The 17,647-nt window shown below is 31.3% G+C and overlaps 2 protein-coding genes and 1 long non-coding RNA gene across 7 annotated transcripts in view; 2 read left to right on the top strand and 1 right to left on the bottom strand.

Moving 5' to 3' along the window:
• The window catches only part of LOC102581070 (signal peptide peptidase-like 5), a 14,561-nt gene extending 7,334 nt beyond the window's left edge, over window positions 1-7,227 (bottom strand). The window contains exons 1-5 of the mRNA XM_015305035.1: window positions 6,982-7,227; window positions 6,059-6,217; window positions 1,052-1,163; window positions 827-946; window positions 11-162 (exon numbers count right to left, since the gene is read on the bottom strand). Coding sequence (XP_015160521.1) covers window positions 11-162; window positions 827-946; window positions 1,052-1,163; window positions 6,059-6,217; window positions 6,982-7,101 — 663 coding nt within the window. The 5' untranslated portion in view covers window positions 7,102-7,227. The remainder of the gene's footprint in view (window positions 1-10; window positions 163-826; window positions 947-1,051; window positions 1,164-6,058; window positions 6,218-6,981) is intronic.
• LOC102580851 (uncharacterized) lies at window positions 1,963-5,105 on the top strand. Of its 5 annotated transcripts, none has more exons than XR_001472373.1 (4): window positions 1,963-2,652; window positions 3,259-3,353; window positions 3,449-3,693; window positions 4,852-5,105. It is a non-coding gene; the product is annotated as an uncharacterized lncRNA (long non-coding RNA). The 5 variants fall into 5 exon arrangements; XR_001472372.1 differs by having other exon boundaries at window positions 1,963-2,044; window positions 2,208-2,652; window positions 3,449-5,105; XR_001472371.1 differs by having other exon boundaries at window positions 3,449-5,105.
• A 6,043-nt stretch (window positions 7,228-13,270) lies between the features above and the next one.
• Window positions 13,271-16,390, top strand: LOC102581408 (pirin-like protein). The gene is made up of 6 exons (XM_006366650.2): window positions 13,271-13,525; window positions 13,946-13,995; window positions 14,225-14,292; window positions 14,689-14,751; window positions 14,944-15,047; window positions 15,611-16,390. The coding sequence occupies exons 1-6, from the start codon at window positions 13,305-13,307 to the stop codon at window positions 16,095-16,097; spliced, it is 993 nt and encodes a 330-aa protein (XP_006366712.1). The 5' UTR covers window positions 13,271-13,304; the 3' UTR covers window positions 16,098-16,390.
• The last annotated feature ends 1,257 nt before the right edge of the window (window positions 16,391-17,647 follow it).

Genomic DNA, 17,647 nt, shown 5'->3' on the forward strand with positions numbered 1-17,647 from the left:
GGCAGGGGGCCTCTTGTGATAGTTCATAGTCGTCACTTTCCTTAGATTGAGTAAACTTTTTCCAAAGAGCTGCACAAATGATTGTTCCAACAGCCATCAACCATATGAAAGACACCGAGTAGTCCACAATAGGGCGATCTGGCGAATATAACAGCAGCTCCACTGGATCAAGAAAAGGATTCCATATATCAAAAGTATTCCAAGTGAAATAAAACAAACAACAAGAAATAAGAAGATCAGAACAAAAGATATGCATCAATTACAGAGGCACTATAATTGTTTGCAATTAAAAAAGCCATTTGATGTTAGCCACACTGCGTTTAAGTCCACATTCTCATCAGCTACCACTGACACTTTGAAGAGAAAATCAATCTCCGATCTTCTATCTTCGTTGCATCACACTAAACCTTCATCCCAAACTCATTGCTTAACTGCTTTTTCAAAGTATTAACCTGACATGCCTTTTGCAGTGAATGCACATCATCGATATCCAACCATAAATAGATGAAGAATCATCTAAAAGCTTTCTACAAACACACAAATGGCATACGGTTCCTACAGAATACACCCAATAATATATGCAACAAGGACCTCTTGTTTGCACCAAAAGTTAACCAGCAAGAAATGGGATTACATCTCAATGATATATAATAAATATATTTTCATACTTCAAAAGCACTCATTAAAATGAATTATAATGCATGTAATATAAAAAAAGTAGATTACAACACAAGCTAATCAACATCTTGACAACCAAAATTAGAATCCAAAAGAAAGCTAACCGTTATCAAAACATCTAAGCAATATATATGAGGCCAGGGCTTACCTTTCTTTCCTGAATTGATGTATTTATCAATAATATCTGCCCCCTCTTTTGAAATTGAAACAACAGGAATGGTTACATTTGATATGGTAGAATTATTAGGACAAGCAATTTCCAGAGGACCTAAATAAATGCAAGAAAAAGCAGTGTCATATCAGAAAGAGATGAAGGGAAACATATAAAACAGACCTTGAGACCTAAGATGACAATGTGAGTCAGGGTTACAACCTCCTTCATTATTTATTAACACAACACCTCCTGCACCTCCTTCTTGGGCAACCGTGGCCTTGGTTATAAATTCACATTCACCGCGACGAGCTAGTGCAATAGAGCCTGATAACTAGAACAAATGATATTTCTGCATTATTAATGTATAACAAACAACACCACTATTATTTTCTTTTTATAGAACATTCTCGAGCCTATTTTTACAACAGCCAAACAGATATAGCAAATTTAGACTTCTTTGGCATTCAAAGTAAAATCAGTTTGTAATAGTTAACTTCTGGTAGATCCTAGTGGTAACCCTTTCAGATCATTTTACAATTCGAAATTCCTCCACACTACTATTTGGTTCCACTCTGAAAAGTACCATGAAAAGGATATTTTTCCTCTAAAATACCAGTTGTATTTGTATCGCTAAAAATAACACAAGATCGAAGAAAGAAAAAACTAACAGAATTACTAAGACTCACAAATTGCTAATATAATTGATATTTTTGCAATTGGGGTAATATATGGTTATTTTTAGCAAGAACTTAAAAGTATAGCTGATCACACAAATAGTTTAAAATAAAATCTTGAAAGTTGAAAATGAAGTCATGTAGTCTTTTGTAAATGAAACAAAAAAAGAAGAAAAAGATCTAAATTTTGGAAGATGATGTAAACAATGATTATCACTTGAAAAACTTATAAACAATTTAAGCAATAGCTTATATGAAGATGAGTTGCTGTACAGAGAGGGGTGAGGGTGTTGACAAGACTCACGACAGAACAAAAGGTTGTTCAGTAAGGTATTTAACTATTTATCTAGTATGTGTTTAGTTCATCAAATTAATCAAAAAGAAGAAGGAAAGATTGTGGCTACTTTTGAGCTATCAAGAGATCATTCCTTCACCACCCTGTACATAGTGCTACATCCACTACAAAAAAACACTTAAATCCTAGAGGTTTTATAATGGAGGTTAACTCAACCCCCACAAATTACATCAAATTACGGAGGTTTGATTAACCCCTATAATTTTAGTAGAATTTGTGGGGTTATTACCCGCCGCTATCCTAAAAAATAAAATTTTATATCGTTGCTCATTTAATCCCCAAATAAAAAAAAGTTTCATTCTATTTTCTGCGATCCCGAACTGATCAATTTTCATATGATAATTAGGGTTGGAGTAGGAAGTGATGGAGGCGGCACGGTGGCGAATCCATGGTGGCGGAGCTATCACTGTCTTCATCCACAATAACAGTGGTCGGAGTAGGAAAAGATGGAGGCGGCGGTGGCGATTGGCGGTATCGTTGGTTCATACTTCTCTTCTCCTCTCTTACTTCCCAATTTCTCTCTATTTAACAATTGCTCCTTAATTTAGACATCGAAAGCTTCAAAAATGAGTTCTCTTTTCCTCATTTTCATGCATTTTCAATCTATAAATCAACTGATTTTTTTTTTCTCAACTTCAAATTGTTTGTAAAAAGTTTTGAGATTTGTATTTTGAATCTATTTTAGTTTCAGAAAATCTGCAATATCTTCGCCGATTTTGGAGTAAAAGAATGCTCCAATAGGCTCGTTGCCCTACGTCCTGCACCATGGAGAAGCTTCAGCTCTTTCTAAGGTTTATAACTATTGTACTTTTTGGATTTCCCCTAAACTTCGATTCTTTAGGGTTTCAATATGGATAATCTAATTAAATAAGGTTTACATAGAGAATAACTTGCTAGTAATTGATTTTTTGGTTGGATAGATTAACTTCTTAATTGATTTTTGTTAGTTGTAAGTGAATCTGGTAAATTTGAGAGATATGATATTTGTTTCTATGTTATAAGGTGGTGATATTGGAGAAATGTGGTGTTTTCAACTTGTTTGATGATGAACTGTTCTTTCTTGTCGCGTCATCAGCCTGTGTAGGATTAGAAGTAGCACCATAAGGTTGTTTCACTTTATCGATTGACTAACCATATCGAGTATATTGAGTATACATGTTACGATCATCCCCAACAACTGGAATTGTCCCCAAACCCAACCATCCCTTTTGCCACCGATCCCAAAGACGTCACTCCCACCACTATCTCCTCCCACATTACTGAACCTGATTTCGTCTATATTCCCAGCTATTTCCGTAAGTTTCATCTACTTTTCAGCTATTCTTTTTAAATTTGGTTCTCATTTTTCTGATGAGATCTTTCTTTAAGACAGTTTGCACTATTTTTTCGTGCTATAGTGTCAATATTTGTGGCTGCATTGTTGAAGAAGATAAAAGCTCTTATAAGCAGTCATGCACAACTCGCTCAAGTTCTGCGACGCTCTACAAATCTTGTGAGTTTATTGTATTTTTTTATTTGATTTTGTCCTTTAGATAGTTAGTGAAGATGGAATGATAGTTAAATGCAAAATTCCTTTAACCCAAACAGATTTGGAAGAGTTGCAAGAATGTCTTTTTTCTTTGTAGTTGTGCTGATTTACAACTAAGAAAGTTTGATGAAACATTTTTTTCCATCTAGATGTTGACATCAGTTTTGAATCAGTACTTTGTTGCTGTTGACTTACTATATTTACTAGATGAGATGTCAGATCTATACAACTACAACTATCGAGGGGTAAATTCAATATGTTTTCTGATGCTTCTGATTTGAAGACCATCATTTTGAAAAGTCAGGTATGTTTTGAAGGTATTAACAAATTTACTAAGGAAACCATCTTGACTATGCTTGGATATGAGGTTGGAGAACTCTGTTTCAAATATCTAGGTGTGCCAAACAATTTTACTAAGGAACCTTGCATTACTAATCCCTACATTATTAATCTTTGTATTAAACGACACCTAAAAGGCTTACAATAGTCCAATTAAACCCTTAGTGGACAAGATTATTGCCAAGATTACATCTTGGATGGCCAGTGGACTCTTTTTGCAAGCAAAATTCAATTTCTCCCAACAGACCCAATCCTAAGCATCATTAGACTCATGTTCAGTTTTGAGAGGTCACATTATTTTTAGTAATTGTGCCTTTTCAAAAAATTATAATTGATCATCTGAATAGTAACTGGTATTTTCTAATTCACTAGTTGGACTTTTACATTTCAAGTTATAGCTTTTATATAGTTGTTGGTGTTGTTTAATGAATATTTTACATTGTCTTGAGAACTTACTGCACCTATAATTATGTTATATAGGCATAGCAAGGTGGTTGGCATTGGTAAGTAAAATCTTTTTCTCTGGAACTTTGATACTTCAAAGAATTAAGGATTAGAGGTACATTTCAGTGTACAACTAATGTGAGATCTAGCCATATAGATATTACTAATTAATTTCTTTTCCCAATGAATTAATCTTTAGACTTTATCTAACTAGGACCCATTTGTTGTTACTTTTTTTTTGGTAAGGAAATATGAAGCATTTCATTAAAAAGTAAAATTAGTACAGGGGAGTAGTGGCTTGTGGCCATCGCAGACCCAATTGGTTTGAGTTACACAAAAAGGTAGCTACTGATGTATTTCTTGAGCAGGCTCTTAACTCTGTAAGTTGTATTATTTGGCTGGACATAAACAATAGTAATTGTTTTCCTTTTGCTCCCTGACAAGCGTAACTGGGGATAAGTCATTACTTGTGCGTATATTCTACCTTTCCCAAACCCGCTTGTGAAATTTCACTGTGTATTATGTTGTTATTGTTGTAATATATTCTTGTCAACTAACATGTCTTATTCCACCATATAACTTAACTGGCTGGTAGTACTAAATTCATCAAGTATGCTATATTCATCCATGTTTTGAGTTTGGATGAAGTCGCTTATTGTGTATTTCTCTTTGCAGCCAGGTGATATCGTAGTGAAATCCGCTGAGTTTCATGAACTGTTGCAGATCCTATCTTGAGTTTGGATGCTAGTGATTTGAAGTTTAAGCAAGTTTTTGTAGTGATTTGAAGTTCAAGCAAGATTTGAAGTTTCTTGTAATCGTAATGGTTGAAGTGAATGACATTTCAATTTAGTTTGTAAAACTATAGTACACTTTGATATATTTTTGTATTGAAATATTGTGTTATTTCTTATATTAATATGCCCTTTTAGGTTTTACTATGATGTACATGTTAGTTAATTAATTATTAATATTTAAAATTGAATATTTTTAGCAAAATTCTATAAAAAGATACATTTCATAAATTGCAGGAGTCAAAACTCTTGTTGATTTTAATGTAAAGTTCATGAATTGTGGGGGGTTTTGACTCCTAGAATTCACAAATTGTTGGGGTTTTGAATCCTAGAATTTAAAATGTAGGGGTTCAAAACCCCCAGTAGTAAACTCCTGCTAATGGTACGAGGGGTTGGAGAAAAACCCCGTGACTTAATTGTGGCACATCTAATTGTAGGAGTTTTTTCAACTGCCGTATTACTTAGTTGCGGGGGTTACTGACCCCCGCAATATGTAATTTTAACCCCTGCAATTCAAGTGTTTTTTTGTAGTGATCATCCTCAACCCATCTCCATTTCTACTCTTTTCTCCTATTTCAATCCTCCACTGCGATCCACCAGAAAAAAGTATCTTTCCATTTTCACGAGTGAAACTTACTCTTAAGTTTTCTTATATGCTGAAAATAAGTTGTTCTATGCAGAGTTAAGAAGTTTGAATTACTTTAACTTCCTGATAGAAGACAGAGATGGTCAATGGCTTAACATGTAGATGTTTTCACCTAAACTATATTAAAAAAAAAAATTGTTTCTTCACTTCTCCTTGATATAAATGAGATTGGTTCACAATTCAGCTCCTTAAATCTTTTCAACCTTGCTGAGATTTGCATCAATTCTTCACTCTTAAAGCAGGACTTGGCTCATAAAGAAGTATGAATTCTATTGTTCTCAAATATTCGCAAGTTAACAAATGAGAGATGGAAGATCATCAAGAAAGATCAAAAGAACCGAAATTGGGCCGCGAAAGAATTATCACTATTATTTAATCAAGCAGCAACACAGTTTCGTTTCGGATATCCACCTAAAAGTAAAGGTGTGTAAGGAATGTGGAGTAAATACCTTAGTGGAGGAAGCAGAACAGCCATTCAAAGGTTGTGTATAAACAGCACGCAACCTGGAGGCACGTTTAGTATCAGTGGGTAATACAGACCCAAATGCCGCACTCAAGCCAACTATTGAATCTTCCTCACCACCATTAACCCACAACTTCACCAGCATCTTTAACAAAAGAAAGGAAAAGAATGATTAGCACCGGTAAGTTTCTATATGTGCAGAACAGAATGAAAATAGAGAATACTTCAAGTCCAGTTAAGACTAAACATCAACTAACATGGATATTGTGTTAAAATACTCATTTCAATCATTGTTTCTTAAGGGGCATGCAAAGTCCAAAATCGACAAGTAAAAGTGAACGGAGGGAGTATAATAAATGCTAAATAAATCCTTGTATAGTAATCTTATAACACACACACACACACACCACACACCAGAACCTCAAATTAAACTTTTTTATGGAGTGGTGTCCGAGCTAACTTGCCCACACCTCAACTATTCCACCGAGTAACTCTGCCACCCCGGCACAGAATCAAAACATAATATATCAAATAACTCCATTTCATAACAAATTCCACCAAATGCATGAACCAATCCTCACCATTTCAAATCATCTTATTAACATTACCAAAAAAGATTGGTTTTTAATGATAATCGTAGTGTCTAGGCCAGCTCAACTAATTTCACCAGATACGTACCACCTCCCACTAACATGTCCATACCAAACAAAGATTCTTAACTATTGAAACCCCTCAAAACAAAAAAATCCATAACCCCATCATAACTTTCCACATAATCAAGAAATGACAATATCAAATAAGAAAATCTACAAAATCCATAAAAGATTACATTTTTAACACAATTTCCACCCAAAAAACAAACCCCACAATTTATTTTCTCTATATAAGAAAAGGGTTGAATACATTTACCATATTGATTTCATTGCTGCAAGAGCTATGTGCCTTGATAGGAGCAGAATGTGCTATTGATGATACATTTAGAAGAAAAACAAAAATAGATAGTCCAATAAAACGCCATGAAAATGCCATAATTATTTATTCAATGTTGATTCCCCCCTTTTTCTTCCTCAATATTTTCCCCAATTCTTGCGCTATATTTTCTTCGCCTATTTCTGCATTGAATTTTTTCTTTCTTTCTTTCAGGGGAATGAAGGAAGAAAGGAATTTTCTTTCCGATGAAGAAGTAAACAAACTTTTAATGATTAATAAATCTTAAATTAAATTAATTAATTAAAAAATTTAATTATGAATTGGTAAAAATTCCAACTCATATTAATATAGTGTGAAATTTATGATTTGTCGCTTTTTTTTTTTTTAAAAAAAAGATAAATATGAATTTATTTCATTATAAACTTTTATACTGATGAGTTAAAAATAAAGTTAATAAAAATGTAATTGTGTGTAATAATTACGAAAAATAAAAGACTAGAAGATGAAAATAAGAGACAGGAAAACAAAAATAATATTAAAAGACTAATATATATTTGACAAACAGAAAATAAAGGTGCAATATAAATAGTTACTAAAGTATTTGATTACACAATGTAATTTTCACCTTTCCATTCAAATTAAGATAGTGTAATTATATTGCACCCTCTCAATTGTATTCAACATATCATATTGATCCAGTAATTACTTAGCTAAATATATACATATTAATTATGTAATTACACATAAGTTTGATTTTTAGGTGTTTTTCAAAATATGATTTTAGTAAATGTGATTTTCGTTTCTAAAATAGAGTAGAGGTTCAAATTTTCTATTTAGTTTTTTTCAAGTCTTTTTTTTTGGGAGCGAACTCTTGTGGAGGAAAAAGAGGCATTTGACTAGTAGGATTCACCTAAGTGAATTTTGATTCTCTATGAATTTTTTCAAAGAATAAATAAGAGTCAATCCAAAATTCAATTTATGCTAATGCTTATCGATCTTTCTTGCCGAATGTAAAGTTGTAGTGAATTCTCAAGATTAGAGTCAGAAGTTGAGGAGGAACCACTTCCACCTTTCAGTTCAAAACTGCATTTTTTTTATCAGATATCACATTAGAAAGTGATAATAAGAATGACTTGTTTATAGTTAGTAATCTAACTCAAAGACTCTCCCCTAACCTCAAAGAACCACATGTGCATGTCTCCCGTCTACTGTTCAAGTGGCAAAAGCATTTTCTTTGCGCTAAATTTGAACTAATGATATGTTAGACAATCTTTTACCTTAATAAACTTATGAGACATGCATATCACATTTCTTTCATGTGTTTTACATATTATTTGAATTTCCACAAAAAAACACATATTTTTTAAGTCAAAAAGCGCACATTTTTTTTTGAAAATATCTAATATATGTCCTTAATTGTGGAAGAGTGCTAAATTTATAAAAGAAAAATTCAAAAAGATACCAAAATCTCACATATTATACATAGGGTTTCAAATGTGATATACAAATTTTTAATCTTATTTATCATTAAACTAAAATTTGTTTCTTTTTTATCAAGAATTCAAGAAAATGTATGAGTAAATTAAATTATTTTTTCCATAATTTCGCAATACAATTTTCCTTTGAAAAGGATTCAATTGAACTCATTTGACTCTCTTTAGCTCTATTATATTTGTAATCACTAGTTTTGATTCACATTCTGAAAAATAAATATGTTCTTTAATTAGACATTTACAATATGAATATAAACCAATAAAATTATTGAATAGTTAAAAATAAAATAAAATTTAGCAATACACTTAATCCTAGATATTCTAAAAAAAACGTATTTATTATACTCCTAGTGGGATACCATACTCAAACCACTAAGATCCAAATGGAATATACTTTTAAAATGGAAGATATAATTTTAAAAATGCACTAAACATTATGTGGAATCCTCCCATGGTACCAACAAAGTGAGGACACAAGGAAGTCAACTCATGATAATTTATGTCTTAAAATTTGTTTAGTTGACTTTGTTTTTTGATATTCATATTGAAGCTTTGATTAATTTAAATTCGTGCTACATAAAATTATATAAAAGAAAATATTATCTAACTAGATGTTTTTTACATTTTAATGGAAAAATCTTATTGTTAATTAACTTGTCTTGATATTGTTTAATTAGAATGAAGTGTTTGTTACATGTTAACTTACAATTAGTGACCGTGAAAAGAAAAGATGTGAATTGTCATTATTATTAGTAGAATTACAAAAAGAATAAAGACTTTTTAAACATTCCTTGTACAACTCAAATAAAATTATTAGCGGAAAATATTGAAGAAATATTCAAATTTTTGACTAGATAATACAAAGTCAAAAGGCTTGTTCCAGAATGAAATCTGAAATTAATTTAATTTTTCAGCTTTCCATTATATCATTTATTTATTTAAGCACTCAATTTATTAAGTTTAATACACGTTCAAATTATGGTTGTTAAGAACTTAAGATAACTAACTATTATAACAAATCTCTAAAAATATTATAAGTATCTATTTTTCCTATATGTTGTGCTTTGTTTCAGACTCTTTAAAAATATTATGAATATATTTGTGTCAGTTCCTTAACAGTACCACTTGACACATATTTATCGACATTGCTAAAGAGTTCGATCACATTGATTTTTACCTTTAAAACTTACCTACAACAATATTTTGCCTAACAATTTTATGTCTTCTTTTTTGTTAAATATTTACAATGTTCTCTCGTGGAAATTTAAGTTTTTGTTGGACTTAAATAATTATACTGAAAATAAATAATTCCTTAATTTTCATGGTCAATGAATTGTGGCCGGCTCACCTTTGTTGATAAACTATTTTTAAAGAGTTTAATTAATAATCAATGTATAAAGTTTTTTTATTATCATATTAAGTTCTCTTATAGTATAGTAATAAATAAAAATTCAAATAATCCTAGTATGATAATATGCATATGTAATAATACACAATATAATATGAAATAAAGTAAATGAATATGAAAAAAATTCATTGAATGAGACAATGTCGACTGCTGAGAAATTGATTATTCTGAAAATAATAATAATATTGTGATGAAAATAGTTGAACAGTATGGAGTAGATTATATTTCACTATCTATTCAAATTGAAACAGTATTATTAAATAAGAAGGGTCACTAAAATTTGAGTTGTAATACACAAATTATTTTAAAATTATGTATTATATGGAAATATCTTATACCTGAATCTTCTAGATGTCTTCTTCCCATAATTAAATTATAGAATATAATACGACTAAATAAAGCTTTGCGTGATAATGGCAAATGAAAAAAATAAAAAAATTAATTTCTTAGAAATATTTAGTATGTAACTTTTTAAGGATATTATAGCTTGTTTGGTTAGGATTTTATTAGATTTGAAGTGTTTATTTGTTTTAGAACATAAATAACTTATTTTTAAAAAGGGTTAGTTCATATATTTGGTCCCTCGATTATGGATATAATATATCTCATTAATCATTTTTTCCCCTTTAAATCTCAATTAACATAATATAACTAATGAACACTTTGTAGGGCAATTTTTATTTTATTATTTTATTTTTTATCATATAATAAAAGTGAGTGTGCATATTGTATTGTACTAACTTGTAAGCATAATGTCATATGATACTGTCATTGTTGTTGTCATTACAGAGTCATGTCTCAATAACTGATTTTGTAGTTTGGCAGACTACATAGCTTCCTGATTTTTCTTATCTATATTTTTCTATTTTAATAAAAAAAAAATTAATATTTATTTCATAATTGCAATTCAATTTTCTTATACATAATTTACTGTAGACATGCACCGGTGGAATATGATATTTAAAATATTAGTTGGTAAACTTTTAATCAAGTTGTTGCTATCTTACGACAATATTTGATAACTTAGACATATGAAAGTGTATATTAAATAATAAATACATGATACATGTTTACTATATATATATATATATAAAATTAGCACTCGACCGTAGTTAACTTATGTTCCATGCCAAAAACCTAACAATTGTAGCTTTAGTTTATCTAATCTTGTTTTATTTATAGGTCGATATAATTCATTATTTTGGCTCAAACCTTATATTTGTGTTAAAAAAATTATTTAATATATTCAAAACAAGCAATAAAGATTATGGTCCGCACTTATACTGAAAAGGTAAAAGATAAATGTCATTTTCTCGTAGTTCGTACTTGTATCGAAAAGGTCAAATTACGATAAGCCAATCAACATTACCTAACTCTTCTTACTTCGGGTCATCACTTAATCATGGTAAATTAACATTGTTAACTTAAATGATGTTTTACAAAAGTAGGGGTGAAGCTACTATTAGAATTACGATAAATTAATTCGACACAAATTCTTTATATTATTTAGGAAAATTATAATTCAAAATTGATAAACTAAAGCCTTTGAATAGCTTTTTATAAATTGCATATAGTCTTGCCAAATAAGCTAATAAAGCTTGGTACAATGCCAATATACAATCAACAAAGAATAGAAAGGAGAAAAAGCACTATCCCAAATATATGTAATCCACAAAGTGTTGCACTATATCCATGCACATAAAGTTTATTCAACTTACAAATGCACTATGCACTATAGAGTATAATAAATGAAAAGTGCAAAACTAAGGATTTGCTTCTAGAAACTTTACCCACAAAAAGGTATGATGAATGGATAATGCACTTTAAACTTTTGAAGCACTTGAACATTGAGAATCAAATAACAGTAAACTAGGATAATTTTTTTTGTTAAGTATTTTTATATTAATATATAGGTGAGAGTTATATTAGTTAAATAATAGTTATAACTAGGGGTGTACAAATCAAATCGTAAAGTCAAACCGAATCGACGAACCAAATCAAACCGAAAAAAAAACTGATGTGTGATTTGGTTTGGTTGGTTTGGCAGTTGAAAAAAAAACCGACCACTCTTGGTTTGGTTTGATATTAAAAGAAAAAAAATCAAATCAAACCCAAATCAAATCGACAAAATATATATATATANNTAGTTTATAGTTTTCAATGTTTATATATTTTATTTCAAATTTGGGCATGTAAAATTTGTAAATATTTATTTTGTATTAATATCTGAAGTTACAATTATATTGTTATAGTTTTTCAAATTCGAAGTTAACAATTTACTTTGTAAATATTTTGTTTTGTATTTAGTTTGACTATAGCCTTTAATCTTATTAATTTAACATAATGAACGTTGATATTTCAAAAATAATAATTTGTACTCATGTGAATTTTACCGTCTTTTTGAAATTTCTATTCATTTAACATTTTTTAGGTTTAGCTTATAACACGGGTAAGTGAAAATATCTTTGATCTCTTTTTCAAGCACCGTATAGTCGTAAAAAATGAAAAAATCCGAAAGAACCGACTAAAGCCGAAATCGAAAAAACCAACTTCATGTGTTTTGATTTGACTTTTAGATTTAATAAGCCGACATAATTGGTTTAGATTTTTTTTAACAGAAAACCAAACCAAATCGACCTATGTACACCCCTAATTATAACAATGGTAGAAATTCACAAGAATGTATCTAGACATATATTTTGGTAAGCGCCACTTTGGACTTTCTTTGATAAGCTCAAAAGACATGCATGTATACTTCGCTTGGAGGGGGAAATGTACATATACTCGATTTTAAACATCCCTATTAAAATTATATTTTGAGTTTATAAATCCTTTTTCATGTTTATCAATTATCATTTCACGATAACTTTACATATATGATGTCTGAATTTTCATATGGCTGAAGTTCATACATTTTTATTTAGAATTTTTTTAAAAACTTTTCTTTCTTGATGTTTAATTGAAAATTAATTAGTTTTTTTCGTACAAATCCTTCTTCAAAATTTGAAGCCAACCTCATATTTGGAAGAAATGTTAAATAATGTATAGTAATTTTTTTTCTTTAAAATGATTTCTTACTAAAATTTTCTTTTAAAGACATTTTTCCCTAAATTAGTAATTTTCTCCCAAATACATTTGACTTTCAAAAGGGCTTTTCACACAAAGGAAAAAAGCATTCATCATGATGACACAAGCCTAGAATCATCATATATTAATATCCATATACTAAAATCCAAATAATAAATTAAAATAACAATAAAAAAATTAGCTGTCTTTTTCAATATTCAACTTACAGAGTTCCCTCAATTTGAACCCCATTTTCAATATTCTAAAAATTTTCATATAAATAGGGAAACATAGTTTACAAGATACACACAAAACTAATAATCAAGAATTGTTATATGAGAGCTATTTCTGAACTATTTTTAGTGAATTTTTTCCCATTTGTTAGAAATAAATTTTTTTCAAGAAAGCCTATTTTTTTTTCTATTAGAAATATTACTATGTCTGGATCAAATCAATATGATTCTTGTTTTGATAGACCAAGATTGGTGATTAAGAAAGTTTTAGCTAAACCTCAAAGTGAAGGGAATGGAGCTGTTGTTAGAAGAAGCATTGGAAGGTATTAAAATTTAGGATTTTTATATTTTTCACATTTTTTTTTGTTGATTTTAAGTTTTGTTTCTAAATTTTATGACTTTTTGTCATTTGGGTATTTTTCATTTTTCAATTTGGACAATAAAAGAAGTAACTTTAATAGGAAATTGTGTTTTGAAACTTTGACCTTGATGTGTTTTCTTGATTTCCTTATTGGAAAGTCTCTGTCTTAATGTGATTCCTTTCTATTTGTCAAGTCCGGATGAATAGAGTTACCTAGTACCTGTTATTGGTGGGAGTTGATAGGTATCCCGTGTAATTAGTTGAGGTGCAGGAAAGCTGCCAAGATACCACAATTATCATAGAGAAAAAAAAGTATCTGTCTTTATGATTTTTTCTTTAATCTTGTTGCTAATTGAATTGTTTTAAAAATTTGATCTTGCAGGCATGAATTGAGGAATCTTGATCCTTTCCTCATGTTGGATGAATTTTCAGGTACTGTTTTGAGTAATGTTGCTTGGACCCTCCAAAAATGTTGTTGCAAGTGTGTCGGATTCTCCAAAATTGCATAGCTTTTGGAGGATCCGAGACTCACATGACGGTATTTTTGAAGAGTCCGAGCAACTTAAGTTTTGAACGTCTAACTGGAATATGTTGTTGATTTTTACTTAGTTTTTTTTTTTGAGCCAAGTGAAGTTGATATAGTACTGTTTTATTGTTTCAGTTTCTGCTCCTGCTGGTTTTCCTGATCATCCACACAGAGGTTTTGAGACAGTAACTTACATGCTACAGGTAAAAAAAAAATTATGTTGCATAATTCAATACAATATAATAGTAAGGGAAAGGGCCGACGAAGGTGGAATATGAAAGGCCTTTTCTTGTCCCCTGAGGCCGTGTGTGTGTGTGTGGCCGTGTGCCATGACCAAACACCCGTTGGATGCTCTTAACCATCCCATAATGATGGCTCCGTTGTCTTGGTATCCGAACCATCCAGCATAGAATAAGCAGCAAAGCGCCAAATGGCATGCCTTGTTGAATCCGTACAGAGGCGGATGTAGTGTTCACTTGAGCCAATATTTTTGACACAAAACATAAATAAACGCACATCAAATTCTTAACTCATGGTTTCAAAAGTGAAAAGGGCACAGAAGACGTGATAATGCTAATGTTGTGTTTTCATTTCCTTAGGGAGCTTTTACTCATCAAGATTTTGCTGGTCACAAGGGCACAATTAATACTGGTGATGTGCAGGTATAGAATATTCAGCTCTTAGCATTTTTACTTACAAGCTATGTTGCTCGGATCCTCCAAAAATGCACAACTTTTGGAATATCCAACACACATTCAACAGTATTTTTGAAGAATCGGAGCAGCATAGCTTACAAGAACAGAAGAGATATTTTGTTTGCTGATATATGTTTCTTATTTTGGATGATATTGTAGTGGATGACAGCAGGAAGAGGTATAATTCACTCAGAAATGCCTGCAGGAGAAGGCAGTCAAAAGGGGTTGCAACTTTGGATAAATCTTTCTTCTAAGGACAAAATGTAAGTTATAGTTATTTACATCATTAGAAGCTTTCAGTCTTATCACTCCTTTTGACCTATGTTGCTCGTACTCTTTGAAAATGCTGGCACACTCGTTTCAGATTCTCCATAAATGCACGATTATTTGGAGAATCTGACACGCACCCGTTGACATTTTTAGAGAGTACGAGCAACACAACTTTTGACCTGACCCCATATAGATACTTTACACACCACCACTTTATTGTACTTGGCTCTAGCATATAGTAGTAAAAAAATAATGTTAGCTCTTATCTACTTTTTTTGTGCGGCAGGGGGGGTGTTAGGAGTGTACTAATATGCAGTATAAAAATCACCTCTGTTTCTGCTGTGTTTTGCGAAGCTTAATCATTCACTTTTGACTAAGTTCTCAAAATTTTGGACATTTTATGATGTGATATTCTAGAAATCAAGATTTAGTTTGAACCAATATTTTCCCATGTTCAAGTTTATAGCCCAAAACGAAGACTTTGTGGCGAACACACGTTTGATATTGGATTGCTTTTCCTTTTTCAATTCTTATTAAGTTCAAAGTTCAACTGCAGGATTGAGCCAAGGTATCAAGAACTGCTGAAAGAAGACATTCCAAGAGCAGAGAACAATGGTGTTGAAGTAAAAGTTATAGCAGGTGAAGCGATGGGTGTCCAATCCCCGGTTTACACACGAACGCCTACAATGTACCTCGATTTCACCCTACAACCAACAGCTTACTATCATCAAGCCACCCCCGAGTCTTGGAATGCGTTTGTGTATATAGTTGAAGGAGAAGGAGTCTTCGGAATTCCGAATTCAGGTCCTGTATCAGCTCACCATTGTTTGGTTTTAGGCCCTGGAGAGGGACTTAGTGTATGGAACAAGTCTTCAAAGCCATTAAGATTTGTTCTTTTAGGTGGACAACCTCTTAATGAACCTGTGGTTCAACATGGTCCATTTGTGATGAACTCACAAGATGAAATTGATCAAACATTTGAGGATTATCAATATTGCAAGAATGGTTTTGAGAATGCTAGATACTGGAGGTCAGGGCACTGAAGAAATGGAGCTGAAACAATAATACAAGCTATGTTGGTCGGAATCTTTAAAAATGCAGATAGGTGTGTGTGCTGGATCCTTCAAAAGTAGTGTATTTTTTGGAGGATTCCACGTTGGTGTGGCAACATTTTAGGAGAGTACGAGCAACATAGACTATTAGCCTCAAAATGCACCTTTTTTATGTTTCTTTTTTTCTTTTCATAAATATATCCCTAGTAAAGAAATAATGGTCAACTTTATCTTATTTATCATTTGAAAATTGTTTAGGTTATTGTTATTTATTCTTATTTTCAGTGTGGGGTTTAATAGCATATTTGGTCCCTTGATTATCAAAAAATTCCAGTTTTCTTCCTTGTGATATCTCACTGACATTTACCATACAATTACTTGAAACGTGCACGTTTGATCACTTTGCTTATGAATACTCACAAAATTTCAACACTTATTAACCATATGTTAAGTTAAACTTGTATAAAAACACACACATTCTAATTAATTGAAGATTAAATATGTTGAGTCATTCTATATCACAAGAATAAAAAATATTATTTATCAATTATTGAAGGATTAAAAATGCTATTCTCCCTTCAATGTTGATAGGTCATGATCAAAAAGTTGATTGTTATTTCTTTTTCTTATAGTGAATATTGATTCTGAATCTATGATAATATCTTCTTGGATATTGATATAGTGGTGGTGGTGAGGTAAGATCCTTTGTTGTAAGTTGGTTTCTCTCTTTCTTTTCTTGTTTCCTAGGCGTTCGATATTTGTTTTGGAGTTTGAGTAATTCGAAGTCATGCCGGAAGCATTCACTATTGAATAAGACTTCATATGCTGAGATTGAACCTGAGACCTCTGATTAAGATTATCGGAATAGTTACTGCTTGATTACAACAAGTTTTGATTTTATGTTTGAAGTAAATGTTTTTCTTGGCAAGTTTGAAATACAAAAAAATATCACATAATGTTCTAGAGCAAGAGTGTTGGTGGGGAGTGTCTTGTTTGGAATAACTTTTTTATTGACAAGTTTGAAATATGGGAATCTCTCATAATGTTGCTAGAACTAAGAGTGTTGGTGAGGATGAAAGGAATCATTTTACATAATTTGGTGAGAAAAGGATGTTTGCTCAGTTTCTAGAAGATGTTGATATGCACAGTTTGTTGGTAAAAGCTGACCTTGACAGACTATGCTGTCTTGTTCTTCTGGAATTTGCATCAGTAATGCATGTTACAATCAGCTCTCCCAAAAAACAAACAAATTGTTTTTATTACTCACCCTACGTAGTTAGATATCAAAGTTCTCCCTCTTAATGATAATTACTTTCCTGGGGCGGTTGTGCAAGAAAGAAAGAGTCCTCGCCTCGGGTGAGCCCAGAAGTCAAGCAAGAATCGGCTAAGGTCTTTATTTACCTTTTTTCATTTCCCCCTCAAAACGAAAAACTCCAGAAAAAACAGACTAATCAACAATAATGCGCACACATGAAAAGGCTTACCCCGCAGGCTGACTCTTCCAATCCAACTCTATCGAAGGAGAAAAAAAGCTGAGACTA

The sequence above is a fragment of the Solanum tuberosum genome, unplaced genomic scaffold (genome assembly GCF_000226075.1).
Source record: "Solanum tuberosum cultivar DM 1-3 516 R44 unplaced genomic scaffold, SolTub_3.0 scf00651, whole genome shotgun sequence".
NCBI lineage: Eukaryota > Viridiplantae > Streptophyta > Magnoliopsida > Solanales > Solanaceae > Solanum > Solanum tuberosum.